The 17,763-nt window shown below is 42.1% G+C and overlaps 1 protein-coding gene across 21 annotated transcripts in view; it reads right to left on the bottom strand.

Annotated features, from left to right (window-relative positions):
- EIF4G3 (eukaryotic translation initiation factor 4 gamma 3) overlaps positions 1-17,763 on the bottom strand; it is a 147,911-nt gene that overhangs the window by 30,305 nt on the left and 99,843 nt on the right. For all 21 annotated transcript variants that reach the window (XM_049804810.1, XM_049804889.1, XM_049805073.1 and 18 more), the window contains 5 exons: positions 14,234-15,091; positions 6,828-6,916; positions 4,701-4,950; positions 1,923-2,080; positions 632-757 (listed from right to left, as the gene is read on the bottom strand). In XM_049804810.1, coding sequence (XP_049660767.1) covers positions 632-757; positions 1,923-2,080; positions 4,701-4,950; positions 6,828-6,916; positions 14,234-15,091 — 1,481 coding nt within the window. The remainder of the gene's footprint in view (positions 1-631; positions 758-1,922; positions 2,081-4,700; positions 4,951-6,827; positions 6,917-14,233; positions 15,092-17,763) is intronic.

Genomic DNA, 17,763 nt, shown 5'->3' on the forward strand with positions numbered 1-17,763 from the left:
AGCCTCCATCCTCCAGCTGCAGCTGACTGGGTGGCACCGTGCTGGGGACACCTGCACCCCAAGAACAAGGGACGGCAAAGGCAAGAAGGAAAAATTCGGAAAGGGATTTCAGAGTTTGGAGAGGTGAAAGGAAAGCAGAGGAAAAGGCAGGAAAACAAGGAATGAAGTGACCGAAGCAAAGCAACACGTAGAAGCATAGAGAAAGCAAGAACATACACAGGTGCTGTGCATACTCTTTTTTTTTGGTTAGTAAAATCCATTTGCCCTATTGGCACATTTTATAAAATAGACTCCTATGATGACACACACTGACGCCGGGTTGTTGTACAAGAAATGTGCACTCGCACACATGTGACTGCCAGGTCCTCAGCATGGAAACATGTTTCCATGCCTCTCACACAGGAAAAAGGGGAAAGAGATCAAATCCATTTAAGACCAATACATACCAGTTAAAAACATCCACAACGTTTTTCTAATTTGCCTAAATTTTGACAGCCAAGAAAACATCACCCTTGCATTCATCCTGACAAAACCAGAACCACTGGAGCATCGGAAGAGGCCGAAAAGCGTGAGGATGGACTTCATCGGTGTTAAGGCCAGTTTTTAAATTAACAAGTTGGGGTAAACTCACACTTCCAGGTACATTTCTTCCACCGGAGGTTTGCCTTCCAAAATCAGCAAAGGCTGGCGTGAAGTCTGGTCCTCGAGGCAGTATCCGAGGGTCCAGAGTTCTCAGTGGCAATTTCGGCTGATTGACCTGCATCATGGAGCAGAACAAACAAACAGGATCTGTTCAGCGGGTGCTGCAGCTACCAAAGTTCATGCAAGTCCACAGACAATCTCTGCTAAACTGCAATATTTATATTTTATATCCAAATTAATGCTTTCAACAAACCGTGCACATCTCATGCATCCATGCTTACACTAAAAATACACATTTAATTTAAAATACATCTTCTGCAGGTGACTATTGAGGAAATAGGTGGAGTTCAGAAACATTTCAAGGCTGAGCATGGCTTATGGAGGATAAAATTATGGCGACACAGGCCCATCTTCTGCAAAATGAATGTGATAGTCTTGGTTTAGGATCACAAAACTGCCACCTTCCCTCAAACAAATGTCTTTTGTGTTAACAAGACAGATGGCCAACTGAGCAAAGGCAGCTCAAAAGCAGACAGAGCAGTGAGAAGCAATCACAGAAAACTAGTAGGTGGATGAAACCGTTTTGGGAACAAAGCTGCATTTTACAATTTGTCTGGGTACGAAATTCAGAGTGGAAATGTTTCTGCACGTGAGGATCGCCTATATCCTGATTTGTGCTTGAATTTTAAGAGTGAGTCTGTAGTGGTTACATCAAAATCAATGAACTACATAGTTCTAACTGAGGTGAGAACAAGGTCTTGGTGTCAGCACTTCAGAAGTAACAAGTATTTCAGTAAGTGCAGACAAACAGCAGAGAAAATCACACCTGTAATAAGGCTGGATAGAAATCATAAAACTTCTCAAGAGTTGAGGTTTTAAAGATCTTTTATTAGATCAGCTCATAAATAGTGACACAACTGTTTCAGACCAAAAGAGTTTGCCCAAAAGCTTGCCTATGCTTTCTAACCATAGAATTGATCTAATAAAAGACACTGTCTCTCTGTTCAGTCTTGCTTTGCTTATATCCTTAGGTCTTCATGGCTGTATCATTTTAAATTTTAGTAACAACCTGGTTAACTTAATCCAGATAGAGACCATTAAAAACGCATCAGTTTTTAAATCATCTGTGCATATTCATCAGGCACCAACGCCTCTGAGGAATTTTGTGATGTGGCATCAGCTAAAGTATTTCCCCTTCCCAACAAAAGTCTGCATCAAAACAGTGCAGGAATAAAGCATGCATTAAGGATCTTTATTTATAATAAAAAATTTGCACGCACCTGTTTTATCGGCTCTCCTCTCACCTTGTCGAGAACCACATCACTTATGGGAGGCAGCCCCTCCGGCTTTTGGATACAGGCAGGCATGAACTGGAAATCCAGGAGGAACTCCCTGTCATACTGCTTCTTCCCCTCTGGGTCCAGGGGCTTCCACTGCTCTATAAGGAGAGAAGGTGCCTGAGATTCATAGGTAACAAAAACCTCCACTCTCCAAGATGTGTTTCTGGTAAAACCAAATGGAAGAGAATGCGACAGCTGCCTGGGAAATTTTAATTTATTTTAATTTTGAAGGCAGTGAGGACAGGAATACACATTGCATTAAAGGAACATAAACAATGGGGAGCATATAGCCAACTCCAGCAGCAACCACAAAAAGAACTAGTCACTAATTCCAGTTTTAACACAAGTTATCTCATTTTAACTCTGAATTTAGCACGCTCGTGTGATAGGACTAAAAAGGGATGATTTCCAGTTTCTGGGTGAAAATACAAAGTTAAAATGGCTGGTTTTATGTAACACAGCAATAAACACAGAGCTGAAGAGAGGAGAGCACTGCACAGAACAAAAATATCCTTTGAAAATGTGAAAACACCAAGTCTTTAACAACCCACACTGGAGATAAGTGGGAACAAAAAGAAAACACACAACCACAAGCCACGCTTTAAAAATTACAACTTTTCACCCATTTTTTCAGAGGGCTTTCTGGGCAAGAGAACTGTGGTGGAGAGGACCTTGCCTGATGCAAATCAAAATATAAACCTACAGCCATTTCAGCACAAGGAAAATTAGCATCTGGTAGCCTAGAGACAGGATTTTCTTTGCCAGCCGCAAAGTTTGTTTGAAGTTAGGAATGAAAACGTGGACTTGCTCAGCAGCCAGGCCGACTAGTCAGGCCCCTAAGCAGGCAGCATGTTTTTATCTGAAGGAAAACATCTGTATGAGATGCCACCTTTGTATTTCACTGATGCCAAATGGCATTGCTTTCCATTTATCCAGCCGTTCAGGTTCACTGTTAAGGTATTCTATTATTTCTTTATTTCAGTCCCTAATCACTGGCTTTAGGTCTCTGGGTTCTCAGCATCCTCATCCCTGCAGAGGACATGAACAGGAACTTATTTCAAGTGATGGATTTTAATATTGGAAAAGAAAATATACAAAAGTAATTACAATTTTTAGCTCTTTGCACAGTTTTGCTCCTAAAGAGCTTTGGGATAAAGGGGTACAGAAAATGGTTTGGCTGGCTAGCTGCATCCCAGCCAGAATTCCCAGCCAGCTGCCTATCCACTGTGCCACACCACCCTCCATTTATCATGGAAAAGTACCGACAGCAACAAGAAACAGTTTATATGTAGTCTTCTCCTCCTGGAAAGATCTTAATAAGCTGTTTTAAGGTGAAAAGCAGCTGGGCAGCATCACAGGCAAGCTTCCTGGATCCCCGACGAGGGGAGAGACTGGGATGTAACACACAATTCCTCCTATGGTCGACCAAAAGGCAAAAATCCCCCTTTTTAGAAAGGGCAGAGCTGAAATCGAGGATTATTGCACCAAGTGGCCAGGTCTGCTTCACAGCAGACAAGTCGGATGCGTGTTGCTTTCCAAAGGATCGATCCAATTCCTCCAGCTGAGTGAAAGGACATCCAGAGCTGACTGGGATCGTTCTGACTGCAGCGAGTGTTTCGGAGAGACAGCTGATGAATTATGGATTAACTTCAAGATGTGCTTAACTAATGAACTGGTAAGCTACCATAAGTGTGTGGTAAACTATCAAGAGGCCTCTACATTTTCTCCTAATGATACAATAGCACCAAATTAATAAAAGAAAAGCAACTCAGGTCTTAGTCAGAACAAAGCAGCGCTGAAATAGCAACCACAGCGTAATGACTTAACAGTGGTGCTCCTTCCCAATACCTTCTCCAGGCTTTCACAGTCCTTCCTTATTTTGTTTTATACTCTTTAATTTCTGAGCTCTTAAGAAAATGACCAATTTATTTTGAGAGAGCTTCACCTGAAAAAGAAATGGCTTAAAAATTAGTAGCAACCGAGAAGTAAGTTGGTCTCAAGGTCTCTTAATGGGGTGAATTAATAGAAGTTCAGGTCTACAAATTAAATACCTTAGTAAATAACAAAAACACCCCTTAAGGAATACTACATCCAGTGCTAAGCAGCAACGAAATGACTGTATCCTGTGAGCCTGCACTTGAATTATTTTATCAAAAGAACTGCATGCTCACAGTTCAATAGCAGAGCCTGGACTGAAAACCACATACTGTTTCTTTTCTTTTCCTTACTCTTCTAGAAACCTGAAGATCTATGCAACTGTTTAGGCAGGAAATTAAATCTGTATAAACTCACATACTCATATTTAGGACCCAATTGGAACTTTCAAATCTCTTATTTAAGAAGTATGTCCACTTATACGGAATTTCTTGGATCGTCCTCAGCTGTCGATCGCAGGAGAACCAATTCGCTGCCATTTCCACTGCGCTGCAGCCAACATCCACACGTGCAATAAATTCAAGGAATCCAGGATTTTCTCTTCTCTTCATTACCAGCAGCAAGAGAAAAACAACTTTCCTCTCGTGCTCCCCTAGAAGGTCTCTCTGAGCCTGTTGGTTAGTGGATCCTGGCGGAGTCTGACATGGTGAAATGCCGTACTCCCTTCCAGCCCCACTGGAAACATCCTTCCTTCCGCAGGGAGGATGCACTGGGTGTTAGCAGCCCTTAAAGGAGGGAGGCAGAAAACTAAGTGAACATGCAAGAGTCTGAAACAGGATTTACCTGGTTTATACTGGTACACTGGCCCTTCACTGGAGCTCTCAGTGAAGCCTGAGTTTGCATCAGTTCCTTCTCCCTCTGAAACACTCTCGGCACCATTCCGGACAGGTTCTGCTTCCTGCTCTCCATTTTCTTCCACAGGTTTCACTTTTTTAAGCTCAGAGGGGTCTCTCTCCAGTTGAAACCCATGGCTCATTTTCTCCTGTTCAGATTCAAGTACTTTGTCACCTGAAAGTTCCTCTTCTACTTTAGGCTGAAGCAACAGATGGAAACACAGAGGTTATGTTAACAACACCCTGCCAAAATTCGAAGCACGCGCAACAGCTCTTCATTTATTCATACAGCATTTTTGCACGTAGCAGGAATACATATGCATCTTAAACAGAGATATGGAACAACATACAGAACAGCCAGATGATTTATCAGTTTGTTCCTGGAGATAACCAACTGATATTTAACAGCGCAACTGGAAAGGCTTAGCATTGCCCGTGAAAACCCCAGGAGCTATTGGGATCGGATGGAAGGAACTGTTAAGCCCTATAGCACGACAGCCATGAGCAATCTCAGCCTGGAAAGGCAACCTCGCTCTTCTCCTCTCCTGTGGCTCACCAGCCACTGTAAAGGGCACGCCACGCTCATTTTGGGGGGATCCTTCCTTTAAATGTATGCTGCTAATTGCAGCGGATCCCGATAAAGAAGGTAATGTGACATACAGCCACAATTTCAGCATCTCAGTTTCAGGAAAAGCATTAATAGTATCCCTGGCTGTTAATTTTGGAGCTCTCCAAGGACACAGCCTTATTCTGCATTCAGACAGAGGCGGTGTTAGGAACACACTTCTCCTGGGAGAAACTCCAACATGCCTAAGCATTAAACAAAGGAAAGACTTAATTGAGGATGCTCCGGGAGAGGCTCTCGATCCTTTTGCCTCCCTACCTGAGTGCACCGCACCCAAAAATGCTTTTTGCAGATTTTTGAAGGGAATACTCTGAAAAATTAACATCAATGAAAACACAGAGTGGTCCAGGAGACAAGAGTCCTCCAATAAATAATGAAGAAAATGTACAGAGAGCATAAACTTGCTGGCACAGCCCCAGCGACATCCTTCGCTTGCTGGCTTGAAAACGAGCACAGGGATGCTTTTAATTTCCTTGGATTACCCAATCATCAGCTTTTCCATTGCGCACAGACCAGCTGTCGCAGTGTGATACCTTGCACGTGAGCATTTTAAGCATCTATTCCCCCACAAACAGAGGGGAAAGCACTTATATACCATTTGGAATGTGTAACTGGGCCTATCTGCTGCGAATGCTTGCTTCTACAAAGGATGAAGTACGGTCAGCTAGACTCAGGATTTACTCTGCAGCAACCTGTTTTTATAGCGGAAAGGTTCAACGATGTTTGTGGTAAGGGAAAGTTGTGGAGGAAATAGCAGAGGAATAATAATAAAACAAAAATTCAGAGCGAAGAAGCAACGCTTCTCTGCCTGACATCTGGATGACATCAGGTTTTATATATGCACAGGGCAGTCCGAATTTTTACATTTTTACTCTCTTACCCCCTCTGTGATCTATTCTAACCCCAATTTTACCCAGGACATTAAACAAAGAGGTTCCCCCTGCAATATCCCTACCAGAATGGCAGCAAGGGAGATTTTCTTTACTCATCTAATTACTGTGGAGGTGGTTTTGCCTGAAAACTTCAGCATTTTCCTTTCCCAGCTTCTCCATCAGGTGGTCATCAGGAAAACTAACCTTCGACCGTGACATCACAGTGACATCACTGTGCAGCAGAACTACCTGCTAAATGTCACTGTAGTGGCCTAGGACCCAAATGGGGCAGTGCTAAGGGATTTAAACCCACTTTTAGCTCATCCTTCGCTGGAAGGACAGCAGTTACATATTCCTGAATGGTGGGAGTCATTAAATTAGGCCAGAAGGAAGAAACTGAAAAGCTTCAACAGGGAACAGACTAAAATGCTGGGGAATATCACAGTTCCACACACCCCTCCCCAAAAGTCTGCTCTGGATCCTTGCAGGACAACTAGGAAGCAATGTGTCTAAAATACAGTTTAAACAGAGCAACTTCATCATTAAATTTGACTAAAGCAATACTGTGGTTCCCTCTTACCTCTGTTTCCACCTCTATCACCTCCTCAGTGGCTTGGGTCCGGTCTTTTGGTTTCTTCCACGTCTTTGGTGCAGTTAGAGCTGTTTGGGCTGCAATATAAGTGTACATCTATTACAACACTAAATTATACGTAGCAAATTTGTCCGTGGGTGATGCACTTCCCTCTCGCATGCTGGTTTTACATACAGGAAAATGAAGCAGTTCCAGCCTTGCGGAGGATTCAGCTTCATATTACCACTTTCTGTTTCAATGTGGTAATAACACAATTGTTAGTGTGACATTAAAACACGGTAATTGTTTTACAAGTTGCTCATTCAAGCTCGAAATGGTACTTGTGATAGCAAGGAGTTTATTACCAACAGTATAAGGATCATGCAGGGCAAAAGAAAACCTTCAGAAACTGAATTTTTTTGAAAGATCAAGAATTGGATAGGAGTGAAGGTTGTTCTCAACATATTTTTCTCAAGAAATATTACAAGACTTAACCATCATCTGGACTATAACCATTAACAGGCCGAAAATTCCAGTATCTCATCCAAAAGGACAATTCCTCCAATCTTGCAGCACTGCTGGCTCTTCTGAGCTGGATTTATATTTCAATTTAAAAGCAGGTTAACAACTCCACCATTCATTAATTTCCCTGGCCAACTAATTCAAAGAAAACACCATATAATATTTCTAAGATCAGCAGTGATTTACTCTAATCACTTTTTAGCCCCCCAAAGGGTAAAAGAAACCACACAATATATTAAGAGGAGACAAAACCATTAATCCAATATGCTCATAATTTGTTGCAAGTGCTACCAGCTTAAATTCTGATACTAGGCACATATGCATATTTAACACAGAGCATAAACAGAATTGATTTCATGATTGAAGTTTACTGCAAACAGATTTCTAGCTCAAGCCTTTGGTTTCTAACAGATACTACAGAAAAAAACCACAGCGTGCATTTCTTTTATCACAATAAAATACAATTTTGAAAGGCTCTTCAACTGCAGATAAATGAAAAGAGTGTTAATAATGGCCTACTTTGTTCCTATGGGCAAAGAGGAAACTGGATTTGTTACGTTCCCACTGCCCCAAAAGATATGTAGGAGCCTCAGCAGCTTCTTAACAGTGTTCCTCTGTTTGGAGAGTGACTATGGACTTGCAGAAACACTGCAGGCTGTAGAAATCACAACACTCAGTACACTAGCCCCAACCCAAAGTGCAACAGGAGCTATCATTGCTGGTAACAAGATTTTTATCTTCATGCTAAACACCACAAAAGTAAACGTTAGTTAAAAAAAAAAAAAAAAGTAGTCTAATTCAAATATTCAAACATCATCTGGTCATTCACAGAACTCATGGTTCATGGAAGAGCTGGAAAAAAATCATCCAAGTCTCCCAAACTCCAAGTCCCACACGCCTCATCCATCACAGCACTCTACAGAGAAACTTTAAGCTTTAAGAGCAGGGCAGAGCCCCAGCAGTAACTCTGAATTTCCTGGGGCTCAAAGGAGAGTAGAGAAATGGCCAAGCAGACATGGATTGCAAAATGGCTTTGCCTTACGCAACTGGGCATTAGCTTTTATTACTGCTAACAGAAGTTCGCTGTACCCTTGCAAGAATAGCTGAGTTATTCTCACCGCCTTGGGGTGAAATTGGGGTTGGGTAAGGACCAGGTGTCCATGCAGGTGGTAATTTCTGTGATTTAGCAAAGCATGGACCTAACTGAGGCTCCACAGTTCCCTCCACCACAAAATCTGCTAAAATTTAGTGAAAATTTAGTGCTTTTCAGAACTCAACCTGCTGTTTTAAAGCTGGACATCAAGCCGCACTGCCAAGACACTATGTCTTCTTGTTCGGTGATGTCATTTCCACACTTTGGGGGGATTTCTTCAAGGAGGGGGTCACATCTGCACAGTAATGACCTAAATACTGCCATAACCAAGTAATTTAACTGATTAACCCTGAAGTTTTTAATTTTACAGAACTTCACTCAAGCTCAAACTACACTATGGAAAACATCCACGGTGTAAACGTTTCATTTTTACATGCACAGAAATAAACTCAGGGTCATGGATTTGGAGTCGGCAAAGGTTTGGAGTGTTTCCTTCCCCAGCTGCCAGGATGCTAACATTATTGCTTCTCAATAATGCATTTTTTTCACCTTTTTGGGGGGCAAAAGCAAGCTACATAGAGGATGCGATCCTGCCGAGCCTCCTGAACCAGCCTCGCAGCTTTTGCCTTGTTTCAGTTGTGCAGATCCTTTTCCTGCTTTGGGGCTCCCCTGCATGAGGATGCTTGGCAGGAGGCTTGCCTTTAATCCCAAGACACAGCAGCAGCCTTCGCTTAGCCCTGTAGTTTTGCAGCCTGTAACTCCATACTAACACCCAGCCGTATTTCAGAGCTGACTGGGGTACGCTGGCGAGATCTCCAGAGACGTTGCTCAATTTTTCCCCTCTTAAAATAGCAGACATCAGATTTTTTTTCTGTTGAGTTCTCATTTCTGCTACAGGAACTGACTCAATAGGAGAATTTATGCTAATGTATGCTCAGAAAATTGAAGTGAGTTTAGGTGCCAACTCTCCCAAACCCAAAACCCAACCAGGACAACTGCGCTATCTGAAAATTGAGTTTCAGCTGTGAGGCACAATGTGAGCCATACTGAAACCAAAAGGTAACATGTCTAGTTTGGCTGTTGGCAAGGGAGGTCTCCTAACACTTCTGGTCTTTCTCTCAATTTTCCTGTCCCCCCCCAAATTAAGCATTTTGCATGCACACCAATAATCAAATTTGTTCTCAAATGGAGGTTCATTTTTGCCTGCAGTCACACATTTCCAGAGCTTGTTTTCAGTCTGCTGAAAGGACACATTAGGTGGCAATTTCGTTCCATTGGAGAAGGGACACCTGCAGACCTAGCATACTGCTGCTTAACCAACACCGTGAGCTCATTGTTTATCACTGCTTACAAAAATAAGAGCAGTAACAGGAGTGACAATACTGATCTACATTAGGACTGGAAAGATTAACAAAATCCTTATTTCCATACTATCCCGGACATCACTATGGGTGATAACATCACCACTGGAGAAATCTGCTCAGCAGACCCTAATGCCACCTCAACCCATTTCTCCAGCTACATCATGTTCTTCAGTGGAACATCTTTCTGCAGGCGATACCCACCCCAGCAAGTCCACAACCCATCAAGCCAGAGAGAGAAAGCAGCCTCCTCTCTGATGTGGGTGCCAACTGCTAAGCATAAATTAATACCAGCTCTTATATTTTTATTTTTTTAGCCAATGTGCCATTAAAAACCAAAGCAAAGACTCACCATCCCTTACAGCTCATGGGAAAGAAAATATATTCCAGTGGGCTATGGCAGCAAATCAAGAAAAAGGTGATACCTGATTTATGTTTCCGGCTCTTTGGCTTTGGGTGCTGGAGATATTTCTCCAAGATATTTCCAGTTACTGCCCCAAATTGCTTGTTAGAGCCTCCACAGCTAAGAAACCCAGGGACTCGCAGTCAGTTGGGCTACTTTATATTGAAATACGTCTCATAAATTAGCTCTGCAAGAAACAGCCCTTTGAATTCAATGCGTATTAAGCTCTTTTGGCTTCCTATGTTCCTAGGAGTTCTGCCTGGGACAGACATCAATCTCTTATTTTCCTCTTTGCTTCTTGTAATAGCCATGATAGAAAGATTACATCAAAGGCAGGCATTCAGAACATGTCCTAAAGGCTTCAAGTCTCTGGTAGCGCCGCCTTCTTTAGAAATTCCACTCCACCAAAATTTTTTTTCCTGTTTTGTTCCCCAAGAAGTGCTGGTCTCTCACCACAGACAGCAAAGCTGCTAGGGAATAACCAGAATTTAGTAACAAAAGCAACTGCATGTTGTTGATGACTTTTAACTGGAGCAATGTTTTTAGTAATGATCGCAGGCTGAGAGCCGAGTTCCTCTCCCGATAATATCTGTATTTCTTTTTCCTTGTAATGAAGATGAGTAGGAATTAATTATTTTAAAAGCTGCGTGCTCTTGTCCTTTGCAGATAACAGCTCTGCCCATCCTGAAAACCTCAAGATAATTGCTCCTAAACAGGCAGGGAATGAGATCTGCTGCCTGCACACTCGCAATAGGGTGAACGTGTGTCTCCTCTAACCCCATATTTTGGCGAATGCTCAGAACAGAAACACAGTCAGCAGCAAGAAACCATCCACCCAGGTACAACATCTTGCTTGCAGAATAAAACACTGCGGTTCTCAGTGGTTTAATGTTCTGAAACCCACTAAATCTTCCCCATTTCATAGAGAATTATAAGCAAGACCAACGATGCTGATGAGCAGGCTATGGATGAACCAGCTACTATCAGACTTTGAGATTGAAGCACTAAAATTGTTATCTTCATTATGCAGGCTAATACAACTTCAGACATTAAAAGTAGATAGAATATAGTCCAAATAAAAAAGGAAAAACCAATATGCACTCCAATTTCTGCAAAATAAGAAGAGTATAACAGAGGTGTTCCTGTAGACATCCTCTGACCTTGGAAATCTGATGGAGACCGGATGCCAGTGGAAAAGAAAGAGCAGAGGTTCCCCCAGATCCCAAAAGGGTCAGCTCTGGACTCCTCCTGCAAACACTGAAAAATTCATTTTCCTAAGCTGTAAAAAAGAACTGCTGGAGAATAAAGATGTTAAAGGCAAAGCCTCTGCAGTCTGAACATTTGTTTCTCTCTCTATACAGAGCTTGATGGAGCAAAAAATAAAAGTATTTTTTCTCCAACTGTTAGATAGAAGGTGTATTCTGTAAAATGCTTGAGGAAAAAGCAAATAATTTCATTCATCCCTGAAAAGCTGCCGCCTCCATTGCAAAATATGGGATACACCTGCAAACCTCAACAGTACTGCGCCACCACATCAGGGAGGAGGTGGATTAATGTGTCACTCAGAAACCCCCACATTTTAGGCAGGCCAGATTATAAACTATGAAAAGGACACTGAGGAGTAAATTCTGCAGGAATTAAGATTATTCTTAGAGGTCTTGAGTCTGAGTATCCTCCCAGTCAAATCAGATCAGCTACCATTAAAAGGAATAAAGTGGTATGATCTGTGGCCAACCCAACTGCTCTGTAATAAGTACACACTTCTGCTGAAAACCCCAAAGAAATATTCTTAGAAGTCACAGAGCTCACACTTACCACCACGTGTTTGGGAAGTTTCCCTTATCCCAATTTCTATTGTAACTCCAGAGATCATAAAAAAAAGATTCTTGGCCTTTAGTCCAAGAAAAAAAATAATAATACTACAGCCCTTTCTCCTTGCTCCTGAAGTTCAGCATCTGTATTTTCTAGCATATGGCAGAGACGTGCAATTCCTTGTTCAGCCTAGACAGACGCCTGAATTAGCAGTCACCTTCAGATTACATTATTTAAATCTCTCTTCCTCCCTCCAAAGAAGAATTGGAAAATTATTGCTTAAGAAAAGGTTGGCAGAGAAATGCAATACAGTTACACATCATTGAAGAAGGGCTAAAGCACAAAAAAATGACTTGGAGAGTATTTTGCTTTACTTGAAGTACCAAGCTTTTAACAGTAACCAAAATTGCAAGTGATCTTTTACATGACTTGAGAAATACTTGTTCCTCTGTTGCCAAAGCCAATCTATTGGCTAATGTGTACTGTCTAGCCTAATGACATTAGAGCATTAAAATTAATCTTCTGCATAATTAAAAGCCCAAAACACTGTAATTTTTTTTTTTTTTTTAATTTAAATGACAGGACATTACAAAGGAAGCAATAATATTGCAAGCTGGAACCCGGCTGTGTAAAACCTTATTTACAGAAAGAGTCCCATTTCTCCACTTTGTAAGAAAATTAATTTGTGTTATGAAGTAGCTCAGATTGAAAGAACAAGTGCCAGAGCAGTGAAATGACCTAAGTAAAATAAAAATAGAAAAAGATTAACAGAAAATAACCCCCTGTGGCTGGTATAGTGAAGGGATCTTTCTGATCTTCTGCAGATTTTGGATTTTATTTAAGATCCAGCATATTGACCTAGTGCAGCATTATACAAATATGGAACAAGGCCAATCTCAGCTTTTCATTTAATTTAATCCATAGCAGAACATAGCCCTAGATGTTACTGATGCCGTTACGCATCTATCACTTGCTTATGAAAGAATAAACTAACCCCCCCACATTCTAAATGTTACTTTAAAAAAACCCAAAAATCCAAATCACAGACTACTGTTTCTCCTTTGTTTCTTGTCCAAACTTCACCAAATTCAAAGGATATATTTAAATAAACAACCTCAGCTTCACAGCTCTGAAAGGACTGCGAAACAGGGTGTAAAAGACATGACACATTTAAATGCTTTAACGCTGCTAGGCGTGCATAATAGCCACCATTATACTCCCCCCAGCAGTTAAATACAAGTAATTGATTAGTTTAACTTCTTGTCCACAGTTTCATTTCCAGGAAGTCCTGAAAAAAAAAGCAGTTTTCTATAGAAAATACAGCAAATAAAAAGACAGTTGTCTATACTAATCCATTAAATGCTAAATCAGCGATGCAATAGGACACCGAAACCAAAGGCAGGTAACAACGCCCACAGAAATAGCCTGAATTTTAAAAGGCAGCTACAGAAATTTCAATTTTTAGTAATTTGTGACAAGTCCTTATGCCTCCCGAACTCAAGCACCTTGTTTTCTGAAAATTTCAAGAATAGTGAAATGAGAACAGCTGAGCCGAGTGAGGAGAAGGGGGAATTTCCCTTACGTGTTACTTTTGCAGAGGAAAACCAGATGCATCATTAATTAAGGCTGGGCAGATTGAGGTGTGTGACACTCGGTGCTTCAGTTGTTTGGAAAAGCTTTAATGGTTCATGTCATTTACCCACATCTGGTAACACCATGACACATTTTTATAGTTGGGAAAACCCCCCACCCCACTGGTTTCCAGAAGCTGCTGGCTCAGAAGGTTCACCCACAGGACTTCAGGGTCTGAATGTTAATCTGGTTTAGGTGCAGGCTGATAAATCCAGAGCAACAGGTCCTCAAACCGACCAGTCATCTTGGAGAGAACAAGAGCAGCATCCTTTGAATTATCCTGTTAACACACTAGGGAGTGCTGCCCTGTATCACCATGACAGCAAAACGCTGGCAGCTTACATGAACCCAGCCAACCCTGGGACACACATCCACATCAGCTACCTCTTTTATGAACAATTATGAGGGTTTTTTTTGTCTTTGCAAACAAAGATTAGCATTTTGCAATCACAGTAATGGTCATGCAGCAGAATCAGAGTTGGGGTTTTTTTTGGCAGATAGAAATGGAAACATCTGATGGAAGAACCACCCCAAGGATGCCTTTCCTTCATCCTCCAGTTTACTGCACACAACCATGGTGCCAAATGCTTACCTGGGACAGGACTCTTGCTCAAGTTTAAACTCTGAGCCTCCATGCTCTCCTCCAGTTGCCCATCTGCTTCTGTCTCTTCCTTCTTTTCAGTATCTTTTACCTCTTCATTAAGAGTAGTTCTTGTGCTCTCCTCTCCTTCTAAATCTCCCTGAACAACAGGGAGGGCACTAGGAGATGGAAGAGGAGGCGGAGAAGGAGTTGTAGTGGTAACAGCAGCAGCAGCAGCAACAGAAATAGGAGGAGAAGGAGGCGGAGGGGTGGGAGGTGGGGTTGGAGGAGGAGAGGGAGCAGTGTGAAGAGCACTGGAAGATGGCATGCTTTCCACTTCTGCTGGAGATGCTTCTGGTGTCTCCAACTCAACAGTCAATGGCGCAACTTCCATCTGGGCTACATCTACTACGCTCTCTGCAGCAGTTACTTTTTCACTAACTCCGTTCATTTCATTAATTAGATTAGTACTAGCAGTCACTTGAATATCACTAGATGCTACACTACTAGGCTCCTTGCACACCTCAGCATCAGCCTCTTCTGCTGGGGAAGGGTCTGATGTGTCTGTGCAGGGTGCGGCATTAGATATAGGCATTGCCTCCTCTTTTGGGGAAGCGAGTTCACATTTCTCCTCTGAGTCAGCTATGAATGTGGATTTACTAGAAACGGTGACAACAGCAGCAGCAGCAGTAGAAACAACTGCAACGGGAGCAGCCGGGGTTGGCGATGGAGCAAGAGGAAGTTCTGGTGGGGTTTCCACTGAGGTGGACTCGGTCGTCTGGCCAGCTTGATCTTTTTTCTCCCCAGTAGGTTCTGGTCTGAGGACTGGAGAAGAAGGTTTTAATACTGGATCTGGTTTTGGCTTCTCTTCTGGGAAAGAAAAAAAAAAAAAAAGCCAACATTACAAACAGCAAGTCAACTCCATTTTCCTCCACTGTATCTAAGCCACCTTGGTTCTCTTTGCCTGCATTCTGCTCACTTTTTAAGAAGCTCCGAGGAAGACACCAGAGGCACCTGAAGCTAATCTTTGCACCTAAAGGAAAAGTCCAGACAGCCTGCAGCTGGCAAATCTGAAAATGCAACTGCTGCTTCTATTTTTCACAGGCTTTGCAATAAATGGCCATCTTTTACAGAAAAGTCATATAAGTATGTTACAAAATGTGGATTTTTTGCAGAAACTCTGCAGCTCAAAATAAAATTTTTCTTGACAGAAATTACAGAAGACAAAAATACGCTTTACTTGGATTCTGCCTTAAAGGAGCCCAGGGTTTTAACACCAAGACCTAGGCAAACTCATGTTCTAAAATGCAGGCAAACATTGCAGGCAAAGACACTGGCAAGAGCACTGGCAACCTGCAGGTGCTCTCTGCAACTGTTCTCCCTCTTTATAAAACAGGGAAACTACTCCATGACTGATGATGGGCCATTATTTTATGGATGCCACGTGTCACACCATTACTAATACGTGCGATGCTTCTAGTTTATTTTTCCACTTGTTATTGCTCAACTTCATCACCCATCAGCACAGCAGACTAAAGGACACAATCCCCCTCTTCTTTGTTCTAAATTTCATCAAAGATACCTTTTCCCAAAGAAAGCAAAACCAAAAAGGGATTTAAGCTCAGCTGCCATCAAAGAACAGCACCATTACCTCTTGATGTTTGTGGTCGGAGAGTATCAAGCAGGGTGGGAAAAGCACAGTGAAATATGCATGTGTGTCAAACCAAACCCCAAAATATTGTGCACAGAGATGTCCCTGTACTTATCCTGTGATTAGCAACAGACTTTGTGATACCATGCCTGCCATGACCACCACGCAGCTCCCAAAGGTCTGCTGCAACTCCAATTAACGCATTTATTCCCACTTCTTCTGAACAAAGTACAAGCCAAGATCCTAAAAGATCTTGGCTTTATGGGATCTTTTAGGATCTCTACTACACCCTCTCCCACCTCCGATTTGACGACAAGATGCGCCTCTGTGCTACAACTCTGCAAGACGGATGAGACAGGTATCACTCAAAGTCAACGTACAGATGGCAGGGACTCAACAGTTCAGTTCCTAATCACCATTACGAGGTCAGCTTTTATCTGTCCTCAGGGAGGGAGCTCTGCTCTGCTCCACCAGCGCAAAATGCCCTGAGGCTTTCCGAGCACTGAAGCAACGTGGAACTCCTCCGGGACACTGCCACGACAGCAAAAAGTAATTCTGGAAAAGCCAGAGGCACAAAGCTTGCTGTTCAGATAAGGAAATCAAAGGCCACAACCAACCCCAAATCATCAGAATTCAGGTAGAACTGAAGAGGTATGGCTTTGCTTGGTCTTTTCCAGCTCTGGTGGCTTTCCATTTGGGGCTTATTCAACAGATAGGCTGAAGGAGAAAGGGGTTTTGAAGGAGAACTGATCTGAAACCGCTTGGAGCATCAAGCCCCATCTTTAGGAATAGCTGGAGCAATGAAGAATTTTGCTTTCAGCCGCTGACAGCCCCAGCAGCGTTACAGTGAGGACCACGGCCAAAGCAGTAGTTTATCAACTTAATGAGGCACGTTGGGAGACGGCTTTGGAAGAGGATGATAAATGAGGAAAAAAGATGGGAGAAAGTATCCCAACAGCTGATTTTGATTCTGGAGACTCCATGGAAGAAAAAGGGACATGGGAACTGGTTTAGAAAGGAAAATGTGTCACCTCCAATTTCTGGAACATCCTTTGCAAACAACTCATGGAGCATTCTTGACATTTACAGCTCACTATAAACAGTTGCCTGGATATTTTCTCCCCTAAGTCAAATGAGATTGTTCAAAAAAAAAAAAAAAAAAAATTAAAAAAAATATTGAAGTGTCTAGAAAAACATCCCAAATTCCAAAAGATAAAAAACACAGCAAAAATACACAACTGGTTTTTAAAACCAGTGGTTTAAACACACTTTCTTCAAACTGCACCTTATTTGGCCAATATATTAGCCACCAATACAGGCTGTGTGTGCAAAATTCAAGGAGGAAAGCAATCTGAGGAGGGGGAATTTCAGAAGAACAATGAGCAGATTTGGCTAATGATAAGTAAATCTTGAATGACCACCACTGAGAACAAATCTCAAAGTCCTGGCACAGGAACGTTCATCCCTGCCAACTGTTACAGAAACAGTCACGTGAAACAACATACAGTTGCGAAGGGAAAACAAAAATCAATGCAATTCATCCAAACTGAATCAGATCCCTTTTCCTAAATATGCCAAGATCATCCCTCACATTATATTTAGAAAGTATTTGCTGGAAGCACTAGGCTGTTCAGGAGGAAAGGTTGCTCCATCAATAGATATTTTTAAAAAATCTCCAGATAAATACAAATCTTGCAAAATTACTCTTCATTAGAAATACTTTTACAAACTCAGCAGGACAGATGCTTGGTATCTCCTCTATGCAAAGACATTAAAGCCAGAGAGGGAGCTGGGTTGCTGGGTGGTCGCAGTGGCAACAATTGCCCAGAGCAGTGGATAGGCAAGATTTTACTGGATACAGGAATTTGTTTCTGCTTTGCAGTGTTTATCT

The sequence above is a fragment of the Accipiter gentilis genome, chromosome 1 (assembly GCF_929443795.1).
Source record: "Accipiter gentilis chromosome 1, bAccGen1.1, whole genome shotgun sequence".
Classification (NCBI taxonomy): Eukaryota; Metazoa; Chordata; class Aves; order Accipitriformes; family Accipitridae; genus Astur; species Astur gentilis.